At 44.1% G+C, this 11889-nt stretch overlaps 1 protein-coding gene across 2 annotated transcripts in view; it reads right to left on the minus strand.

The window, feature by feature from the left end:
* Positions 1-9609, minus strand: part of RNF121 (ring finger protein 121) — an 82547-nt gene extending 72938 nt beyond the window's left edge. The window contains exons 1-2 of one of the 2 annotated variants that reach the window (XM_082659071.1): positions 9521-9574; positions 8595-8627 (exon numbers count right to left, since the gene is read on the minus strand). Coding sequence is in view for 1 of the 2 variants with exons in the window: in XM_082659072.1 (XP_082515198.1) it covers positions 9521-9583 (63 nt within the window). In the remaining variant the exon portion in view is untranslated. Of the gene's footprint in view, positions 1-8594; positions 8628-9520 lie in introns of both variants that reach the window. The other variant, XM_082659072.1, reaches the window with a different exon arrangement.
* Positions 9610-11889: the final 2280 nt, after the last annotated feature.

An 11889-nucleotide genomic window follows, 5' to 3' on the forward strand; every position in this document is an offset into this window, starting at 1 on the left:
GAGAGCCCACGTGCCGCAACTACAGAGCCCACATGCTCTGGAGCCCACGCACCACAACTAGAGAGAATCCCGTGCATGCACCACAATTAAGTGAAGAGCCCACGCACCGCCAACAAAAGATCCCACGCGCCACAACGAAAGATCTCACGTGCCACAACTAAGACCCAATGCAGCCAAATAAATAAATAAATAAATAAATAAATAAATATTTAAAATAAAATAAAGTCAACCTCATATTGGCTCCAACCCATGTTTCTAGATTTAGTACTTAGTCCTCTCTTACTTGCTGATTCCCCAAACGCATCCTTCTTTCTCACATTTACTTGGGGCCTTTATTCCTGATGCTCTCTATAGTGAAATTTAAATCATCGGGTGGCTCCTTCTCCACGAAGTCTTCCCTAACCCCTCCAATGAGATTTACTTCCCAAATAGCACTTTTTTTTTCAATTGATAAGGTATTTAGAACTTATTTTATAATTATAGCCTTTCCAACTGGACTACATGTACTATTTTTCTAACTGAACTGTATAAGCTCCTTGAAGGTATGAAACATGAATTAGCGTCTTTCCTCTCAACCTAAGTACCTAACACGGTAGCTTGCACAAAGCAAGCAGGTATCACTAAATGTTTTATTAGTGGAGAATAGTATGTTTAATAGTATGCTTAAAGATATCATGCTTCCACTCCTTCATATATGTGCTTTTAGCTTGGTGTAAACCAGCCTCCTAGCCATATGATAAACTTTATCCCTCCTTTAAGAATCAGCCCAATGACATATCATCTCTGAAGTCTCCCCTAACTCTCCCAAATACACTTTCACACTCCTCCCATGCACCTGTGATACCTGTATATAGCTCTACTCATCACACTACATCGTCATTATCACTTGATGGGTCCCTCTCCCCACCATAAACTCTTTTGGAGCACAGATAGTCTCTTTAACCATTTATGAATCCCCAAGACCAAATAAAGTATCTGGCAAAATTAAATGCTCAATAAATATATGGTGAATTTTGAAAACAGTAAATCCATGTTATAGAGGACACCAGCAATAGAGATCATGGAGTCACATCACCAGGTTCAAATCCCAAGTCTACTTACAAGCTATCCAACCTTGAATAAATTACTTGGCAGTGCCTCAGTTTTCACTGATCCGGAAGGTGAAGACAATAATAGTATTAAAATATAATTAAAAGAGTTAATGTATGTAAAATGCTTGGTATAACGCCTGGCATTATACCAGTATGCAATAAAAAAGTTAGCTATTATTTGTTATCATTAAAATAGAAGGATAAAAGTCTGCTTCTGCAAGGCGCTAAATGACAGGCTCAGGAAGAGGTTAGGTTCAATCCTATGGGCAATGGAAAATAAAATGCCACTGGAGACCTCCTTAATAACAGACACATTCAGTTATTGAGAATATCCTACTGGGAAGGGGGAAGGAGGGCAGAGGGAACACAAACCTTGGCAGGGCTACGCTCTCTGCTTCCAGCTTCCCCTTTCCCCATTGGTTCTCCCTAGTTGCTCAGGACCAAAAGCCCCATGGTCATAACTCAGCATCCTCCTGGGAAAGCTGCACTTTAGAGGGAACTAATGAGTTTATGTTTACCTACAGATTTTCCTCTGAGGAGCAGAGAGATAACAAATGACTTCAAGAAGGGAAAACACAAAAATAAAATAGAGAAGAGGAATGATGCTGGATGGCTTATCCTGGGTTGGCTTTCATGGAGTAAGCTTTCAGGAAAAATAGCTCCAGGTGGACTGAGACTAAACTCCTCAGAGGCATTCTCTGTCAGTGCATGTGCCTCCATGGGTCAAAGATGCAAAGAAGCAGGATCTGGAAAAGGAGGACTAAAAAGGTGACGCTATAGAAATAAGAATTCTAGCCCAGTATGAAGAATATTGCAACAGGGGAATTCGAAGAGGGAACAGGCTGACCACAGAATGATAAGCTCCCTATCATTAGAGGGATTTAAACACAGACGAGGTGCTCACTTGCTGGGAGTGTTCAACATGGGTGGATGGACTAGATTTAAGATTCAAGTTCAGGGCTTCCCTGGTGGCGCAGTGGTTAAGAATCCGCCTGCCAAGGCAGGGGACACGGGTTCGATCCCTGGTCTGGGAAGATCCCACATGCCATGGAGCAACTAAGCCCGTGCGCCACAAGTACTGAGCCTGCGCTCTAGAGCCCACAAGCCACAACTACTGAGCCTGAGTGCCGCAACTACTGAAGCCCGTGTGCCTAGAGCTCGTGCTCTGCAACAAGAGAAGCCACTGCAATGAGAAGCCCACACACGGCAACGAAGAGCAGCCCCCACTCGTCGCAACTAGAGAAAGCCCACATGCAGCAACGAAGACCCAACACAGCCAAAAAATAAATAAAATTAATTTATTTTTAAAAAAAGGATTCAAGTTCAATAAGCATCTGAATATCTACTCTGTGCTAGCCGCTGAGAGAGATTAGGTGCTGGGAACACAGAGATGAAAAATGGTATGGTTCTGTCCCCTCAAGGAGTTCACTGAGCGATGGGGGAGACAAACAAAACAACATGGTAAGTGTTGATAGATGTCTATACAGAGTGCTGTTGGGGCGGAAAGCAGGTCCTCAGATACTGTGCCTATGACTCACTGGTAAGGAGGAATATGGCACTAATTAAAAACGAAAATGCTTCATAAGCAGTTTATAAGCAAATAGTACTGTCAGGCACTACTGTGTTATTGCCAGAACAGAGTACATCAGTTAACCTTTGCAATTTAGTCAACACTTCCTTAAACCTGAGTAGAATCCATATCTACAAACATTCTCATTTATTCAACAAATGTCTGCTATGCGCCAAGAACTGAGGAATGTAGAGAGATGAAAACGATAGTCCCTGCACTCAAGAAGTTAGAGCATTCCTCTTCATTTTTTCTTCCTCTCTCCTACCCTCCTTTATTGACCAGAGGACACCTTAAATTCCTTCTGGAAGTAGATGAGTTATTAAGTAATGGGTTAACCAAACAAATGACTGCAAAAAGTAAGAGTGAGGGACTCCTCTGGCGGTCCGGTAGTTAAGACTCCACACTTCCAATGCAGGGGACGTGGGTTCAATCCCTGGTCCGGGGAACTAAGATTCCATATGCTGTGTGGCACAGCTAAAAAAAGAGCTGGGGATGGGAGGTTTATAATGGGAAACCAAATGGGAAGGAAAGACTGTCTGCAAATAGGGTGTCTGCCAGAGTATGAGACTCTGACTGCACAAAAAGACAAAGGTTACAGAATTGGAGGTTACATGTAGGCCTTTTTGTGTATAACTTCCCTATCACCATTTTTTTCTTCTCTCATCCCAAGATTATTTGCACAGATTATTAATAATAATTATACCTTCATTTGGTTATTCCCTAGTATCCACCGAGTACCCAAAAGAAACTGTAGGAAACACAAGGCACAGTAAAATCCTGGGATCCAAGACTTTCAAAGCTGTGGGAAACCTCTAGAAGGTCATCTAGTCCAAACCTATCATTTCACATATGAAGATTTAAGGTATGGGGCTTCCCTGGCGGCGCAGTGGTTGAGAGTCTGCCTGCCGATGCAGGGGACACGGGTTCGTGCCCCGGTCTGGGAAGATCCCACATGCCGCGGAGCAGCTGGGCCCGTGAGCCATGGCCGCTGAGCCTGCGCATCCAGAGCCTGTGCTCCACAATGGGAGAGGCCACAACAGTGAGAGGCCCAAGAACCGCAAAAAAAAAAAAAAAAAAAAAAAGAATTAAGGTATGGAATCTTTCATGAGTTGGCATCTTCAAACATTTATTGAATCATACTCTATGTCAGGCACCAGGGATATAAGGATGGATAGGGCTTTCAAGGAGAACTCAGTCTCATGGGAGAGACTGACAAATAGCGTTACCCCAGTCAAATCACCTCTGTAAATGAAGTCCTACACTTATATAGTAGAAATGTCTAACATAAGACAGTATGGGAAGCATACAGTACTCACACTGCCCAGAGTGGTTAAAAGCACAGATGTAGGAGTCATCCTGGATTTGAACCCTACCTCTGTCACTTACCTAGCTGTGCGACAGTGGGCAAATTACTTAAACTCTCTATGCCTCAGTTTCCATATCTGAAGAATGGACATAACCATCATAATACCTACCTTGTAAGGTTGTGGTATGAAATTAGATAATGCATATAAAATACTTGGCACCAGGACCTGGCACAGAGTAAGTACTCTATATCATTTCACCTTTAGCACTCTCCTGCTGAACCCTGGCCTCAGAAACCTTCTCAACACAACCTTCTAAGCAGCTGTTATCATTTGGCTGTCTCTGCGATAAAACAAAATCTGCTATTTCTAGTCTAGAATCTAGGTCTATTGTTTACTACTCTAGTTTTTTTCCCCACTACATTATGCTACTACTCATTTTACACGTCTTTAAAAAAAAAATCCAAAGATATATGGTCAGATGTCCAAGATTAAACTTCAGTCACACATGCGTCAATTCCTCAATAAGATCTTGGCTTTAACCAAGAATTCCTAGAGAAAAAAAATCCCTGGAAACAAGGAACATTTATCAAATGTCTACAGGGAGAGACCCACAGGAGGAAAAACAAAACAGTCCAAGATTACTACTTTGAAGAAGCATGGGAATGGGAACTTCTACAGCCTCCCTGAGAAGATATAACAGACTGCTACTTCCTCCTTGATGTACCCACTACACATATTCCACTGACACAGCACCTGTGACACATTTTTGTACTTATTTATCACTCTCTGTCCACCCAGGCTAGTCTGTGAACTCCTTGAAGGCAGTTATCACACATTACCCATCTTGGTATGATCAAGCATAGCACAGTACCTGGCATACAGAAGGTGCTTCCAAAAAGTTTGATGAATTGATAAATGAACACAGAGAAAACTATGAAACACAAGGAAAGAAGATATCATTGTAAATCAGAATAGTTCTACAAAGCAAGAGAGCCTTGGGCTAGAAGCTTAAAGTACAGGTGGGATTTGGAAAGACACGGGGGAAAGGAAAGGTACTCTAGGCAGACAGGACAGCACAAACAAAGACCTGGCGGTAATCAGAAACATGGTACACAGTATGTTAGAGCTTTAGTCATGACTTAGTCCAATAGTTCAAATCTCATAGGGATGCTGTAAACATTCAATAAAAAAGCACATACTACTAAGGAGAGGAGCTTATTACCACTACTCAAAAATAATAATCACCTTTATGCCAGGCACCATACTGAGTGAAGGGACTGCAACAATGAGCAAGATAGACTTGTACTCCGCTCTCATGTAGCTAAGAGTCTAGTGGGGAAGACAGACAGTTAAAATAATGCTTGGTAGAGCTGGGTTAGAGGAAGTACAGGGGGGCTGAAGGAACATAAAGTAGGGTCACCCAATCAGTTGGCAGTAAGAGAAAGCTCCCTGATTTTCAAAGTGTGGCTTGAGATACTCAAGGGGTTCTGAGTCCCTTCAAGGACCACAAGGCTTCAAAGTGAGATTTTTTTTTGAATAAAGGGTTTCATGACTAAAGGTTTAAAAACAACCAATCTAGTCCAATCTCCTCTTTTAACAAGAATAAAACAAGGCCCAGAAGAGGGAAATTACACACTAAAGGCAATAATAACTCAAGTTAGCTGTAGGGTGAGATACCTGCTTTGAACTTGAGCTGGAAACTACTCACTACTCTGCATAATATCACATCATTTTGGCAGATGAACAATTACTGGGAGTAGACACATCCGGAATTCACAGGCACTAGCCAGGCAGGCAGGCTCGCCCTGATTGGATGTAGAAGTGCTTTTTCACCTTAGGTCCCAAACCAGCTCTCTGTGCCAAGATGATGCCTCCAATTCTTCTCATGGTTAGCCAGGTCCCCCTTCAAGAAGGAACTCACTGGCTCCAGAATAGGTCTGCTTCTGGGCCTCCAAGCTGGTACCCATGCTTTATCCTCCCTAACATTCTCAAGCACCCTGTGGTTTAGCAAGTTGAAGAACTTAGCCAGTCATCAAAGCGTTTAATACCCAGCCCTAGCCTGAGCTGGCTAGACCCATCTCTCATCTCCCTAATTGCCACTGGGCTCATCACTCCCCGTGACCAGGGGTTCAGCAGAATTCAAATTATAGGTAAATTAAACGACCTGTGTAGAAAAACCAATATTCCTTTAGTTAACCCCCACTTTGAATCTCTCAGGAATGAAATGCTGCTTCACATTTTGGAGATGGGACTTTTTTTTTTTTTCTTGCGGTACGCGGGCCTCTCACTGTTGTGGCCTCTCCCGTTGCAGAGCAGAGGCTCCGGACGCGCAGGCTCAGCGGCCATGGCTCACGGGCCCAGCCGCTCCACGGCATGTGGGATCCTCCCGGACCGGGCATGAACCCGTGTCCCCTGCGTCGGCAGGCGGACTCTCAACCACTGCGCCATCAGGGAAGCCCGGAGATGGGACTTTTGTATATTAAGAAAAAGGTAGTTTACTTTGGTAAGATGAGTCTGGCATGAGAAATGGAACCGAGGCGTTCAGTATAGTATGGCGGTGTAAAACTTAGTTCAGTATAGCACAGGCAGACCAGGGATGGAATCTGCACTTCCCCTCACAAACTGTGGAATCCTAGGAATGCTACTTAACCTCTCTTGCCTCAGTGTCATTTATAAAATGCGGTAAACACCAACTAATTCACAGGGCTGCTGTCAGTAATGAGATAATGTAGGCTTTAAACAGGGGCTGGTTTATGGTAAGGGCTCAATAAACAGCAGGCTTTTCTATTGGTAGCTCTTTTCCTCTCAAAAACAGAAGCAGTGAGCAAAGTCTTAATTACCTTAACTAAATACTATAGAAAGTAATAATGAAACGGACAAAAGGAACATAAATAAACTGATGGCTGCTATTCCAGACTAGTTATCATGCTAACGGCATCTGATATTGGAAAACACAGGCCCAATATCCTAGAGAACAAATCAGAGCATGCAATCTTTCCAAAGAAGTGGCAAGGAGTACCCTACTGCATCTTAGCTAGGCTATCCATTACTCTTTTATAATCTGAGCTCCACAATAGTCTCTCTACCAAGCAGAAGGTACTACAGGAGAGCAACTCTGATGCCATATGCTTCTTTATAAACCTAACCTTTAATTTTTCAACTCAAATCCATCTCCATCATAAAGATCTCACTGAATCCCCCAGCAGACTTGAGTGCTTGTCTCTTGTGCCCCACTGAATCTGTTACACACTTCCATTACAGCAATTATCTAGTATTGCAGTGGGCCATTTGCATGTCTCTTCTCTACACTATAAATTGGTAAAGATCCTGTCTTACTCATCTTTGGATTCCCAGTGCATAAAACACAGTAGACCCCCGTAATTACAAATTAAAGGATGGATTTCACCTTCTCTTTCACTAGTTAAGGCTACTAAGAAACAGCTGGGGAGATAGAAGTATCGAAAGAAACTCACAAACTAAGGTCTGCCAGACCATACCCCTGCCCACCCCTCCTTTTTTTTGAGCTTGAAGGGATGTCTGTTCCTGCTTCTCAAAGTTACTTTTTTAAACACACAAGGAAAAGGATAGAACCATCCACACAGAATTTTCAGACAACAGATTATATTATTTCTCAGTAAATGAAACAAGGAACAGAAGTTTCTGGGATAAATGCTAGTGGTTACATATAAAGTTGACCTCTAGACATGACTCTCTGGAAGTATAATTATGATAATAGAAGCTCTTAAGTTCTTAAAACCATAAGGGAAAAAAAGCTAAGACGCAAAAATCAAAAATGTTTAACATCAAAACTTTAAGTTCTTTTCTCCTTTGCCAAAACTTTTGCTCTTTATCTCAATGAACCCTGATATATGTAACTGAAATCTGCCCCCCCAAAGGAGAGCCCATGACTAACAAACCATGTATAATAACTTAAATACAGTACTTACTTTTTCAAGGCACTTTCAAATATATCTCATTGAACTACAACCAACCATAATCACAGAAACTGAAAGCTGAAAGGGGTCTTGGAAGTCATTTCCACGACTACCACACCTCACCAACCAAGTGGCATCCAAACATCCCTGGTCTTTAGTGACTGAAAGATATGGGTCTAAAATGCTTCTTTAAAAATCTCTCCCTGCTCTGACCACCTGCCAGTTTCTCAGTCTCCTCCCCTCCACCTTAATGTTCCCAAACAGGTAAACCAAAACCTCCAAGTCATCCCACCACCAAACAACAGTTTTTGCTTCTCAAGTCGACTTCTACTCTCTTTCTCTGGGCCTCATCCCCAATCCTCACCCCCAACACACAGCCAGGGCCTCTAAGATTCTGATCCCTCAGAGATCCCACTGGTTCCATCCCCAACAATCAATCCCCTTTCTCCTATTTCTCCCTGCCGTCCATATGCTGTCATGGGCAAAACCACAAGCACCCCTAGCCATGAATGTACCTCTGGCCTCAGAATCTTTTCCCTTTCCTTTCTCACCTCTCTCTGCTTCTCAGTGCTGTCCCTTCATCCCTTCAAACTCAATGTCTCCTTCCTCCTAGTGATTTCCTTCAAGGACCACTGGTAATTGAATACACCAGTTGTTAAATGCCTGTTATGTAGGTAAAGGGGACATATACCCTCAAGAGCTCACTCTCAAAGAACTTCTAAGTCTAGAAGGAGGGAAGAAGGGAGGCGGGTGGGAGGATAGGGGAGGGGGGGGAGAGAGAGAGAGAGAGAAAGAAAAAGAAAGAGGGAGAGAGAATCACTTATCTGTTAAGACTCATCTCCTCTGGGAAGCCTTCCCTAGCCCAAACTGAATTGGTCCCCTCTTCTCAGTCCCACCATTATACCTCCGATGCAATGACTAGTCTTCTTATGCGTCTCCCACCACCATACTGTGAGCTCTTCAATGGGAAGGTCCCTAGCACTTAGCCCAGGACTCGGCACAAAGGGGATACTTGTTGTTTGTTAAGTGAGTGAATGAGTGAATTCCGATATACAGTTGTCCATGCATCCATTCGTTCTATCATTCGATGACCAAAACTTCACTGAGCCCACATTATGTACAAAGTTCTAGAATGTAAAGAGCTCTTACGTAAACATAACCCGAAGCCCTAATACTAGTAGATAAGCACTCTTCCGCGGTCCGCGTCCCCAGCCCCACTGAAAACCTAGACAGAGTCTCTTCCCTCAGTAAAACCCGGCTTTCCCTTGCAGGAGCCCACGCCCCTCCAACTCAAGCTACCTGGCGGCCCTCTAATCCTCCCAGGACCCCCACCTAATAATCCCAAATCTTAACACCCCAACCCCTCTGGCTTCTCTTCCTGTCCTCCAACTCCACCCTTGAGGTTACTGCAAGTCTTCTGCCCCACGACCGCCTCCGAGTCCCTGAGTCCTGGAGTCCAGGGTACCTCAGATTTCCCCCTCCCCGCACCCGTCTCCTGTTGGCTCCTTCCCTCTCAGGATTCCATCTCTCCTAGGACCCCCACTTCCGATACCTCCCCTCCCCTCCCTTCAGTTTCAGGTTGGGTCTCTCCTCTCCTCGACTCTCAACTCTTCTTACCTCATCCAACTCCCGTTCCCCGGCAGCACCTGCTCCAACCTCCACCTCCACCACCGCCGCCATTTTCACAACTCTCCCCCTCCCCGCAGGCCCCGCGCGAGCCAGCTGCTTCCGCCGCTCAAGTGCTCCTAGCCAATCGGCGGTGCGGGCTCCGGCAGAGGGGGCGGGACACCAAGACAGGCGGAGACCTGAGGCGAACTAAGAGACCATCTAGCTGCTACCCACTTAAAGGTCAAGGAGGGACGGATCCCGTATACTTCTAACCTTCCGCGGAGGAGAGTTCTTGGAAAATGAGAAATCGGCCTTGTATTATTTTCAGTGCAAATATTTCACCAATTTCCCCCTTTGGAGAGCCAAAGAGAAGGGTCCCTAAACCGTCTACTTTCGCGACGCTCCCTCACTCTGGGCTAAAGGAGTGAAGCGTGGAGACTAAGGACTACATTCCCTAGAATGCATGGAAGCTGACCCGGAAGTTTAAATTCCGCTCTCTCTAGAGGAGATTTGTAACGAGTGAAATATACATAAACCACCGAATGTATTTTCCTGGCAATAGCACATGCCTTCTTACCTAGGTGGGAGTCATTTCCGGAAACAGCGGCTTCTTGAGGCCCCAGAACGAATTCACGGACTTCGGGAGGCGGAAGAGTGGCGCTTTGGGTCAGAAGGCGGAGGTCAGAGAGCAGAATTGGCAGGATAATGGGTTTGTGGCCCAGGATCTGAGGCAGAGGTGGCTCTTCGAGGCCCATTATCCCGGGTGAGGGTCGTTGGGGTTGTCGATGGGGAGGGGAATGGACGAAAGGGAGGAAGGGTGACCATCAAGGAAGTGGACAGAACAGCGCATTCCGAGGAGCCGTGGAAGTAGCGGCTTAGGCTTCCGAAGCTGAGAGCTGAAGAGCCTTGCGGGACTTGCACGGCCCCCAACTGCTTCTTAGGCTCTCACGCCTCAGGATCCACTTCACACAGCTCCGTACTCTTTCCTATGCCCACACTTTGCGTCCCCAGCTCCTACCTTTACCCTCGTCCTGTACACCTTATTCACTATGCTGCACCCCGACTTATAGCTTCCTAACTCATTTCCAACCCCCTGCCTCCTAACCAGGACTGTCAACCCTGGGAACAGGGTTCCCTGGGAACCCAGGGAACATTCTCACAACCCCTTTCCCCAGTTCAACTCAGCTAATTCCATATTATCAAAGCATTCCTAATAATATTATCTATAAGGTAAGGTTAGTCACAGATATTTATTAGAGCTTACTAAGTGTCAGGCACTGTCCTTTGTATTTACATAAATTATTTTATTGAATCCTCTTTATTTTAATTTAAATTTTTTTTTATTTTCTTAGGTTGCTCTGGGTCTTAGTTGCAGCAGGCAGGCTCCTTGTTTGCAGCTCACGGGCTCCTTAGTTGTGGCATGCGAACTCTTAGTTGCAGCATGCGTGTGGGATCTAGTTCCCTGACCAGGGATGGAACCCGTGTCCCCTGCATTGGAAGGCAGATTCTTAACCACTGTGCCACCAGGGAAGTCCCCGAATCCTCTTTACAAAAATAAAATAAAATAAAAGTACTTCTGCATACTATCCAAGTTTATATGTGTTACAGATATCTTTCAGTCAGTCGTTTGTATTTTAACCTTGTGTTACCTTATTTTTCATATTTCCATCTTTGATCCATTTGAGTAAAATTTTAAAAATATGTTATGAGGTAGGGATCTGCTTTTATTTTTCTTCACATTGTGAACCGGTTTTCTTTATTTCTTTTTTTTTTTTTACATCTTTATTGGTGTATAATTGCTTTACAATGTTGTATTAGTTTCTGCTGTATAACAAAGTGAATCAGCTATATGTATACATATATCCCCATATCCCCTCCCTCTTCAGCCTCCCTCCCACCCTCCCTATCCCATCCCTCTAGGTGTGAACCAGTTTTCTGAACACCATTTATTACTTCATCTTTTTCTGACAAAATCGTGCTCTATCTTACAGTCAACTTAACAGGTTGTAAATTCCCATTTATATGAGTCTGTTTCTGGAATCTATTTGCTTGTTTCTATAGACCATATGTTGAAATACTGTGATTTTGTAATTCTTTTCAGAGTTGTTCTCCACCTCTTTGATCCATCTTTTTAGAATTGTCTTAGCAATTTGTGGCCCTTTATTGGTTGATGACTTTGTGGTGATTGCCAGCAACTTCTGCTGGAATTCTGATTAGAATTATGTTGACTTAATAAACTACTTTCTTCTTTTCTTTTTTTTTTTTAATTTATTTTACTTATTTTTGGCTGCATTGGGTCTTCGTTGCTGCGTGGGGTTTCTCTAGTTGCAGTGAGCGGGGGCTACTCTTCGTTGCTGTGCGCAGGCTTCTCACTGCGG

Source organism: Grampus griseus (genome assembly GCF_964374135.1).
Source record: "Grampus griseus genome assembly, chromosome: 8".
Taxonomy (NCBI): Eukaryota; Metazoa; Chordata; class Mammalia; order Artiodactyla; family Delphinidae; genus Grampus; species Grampus griseus.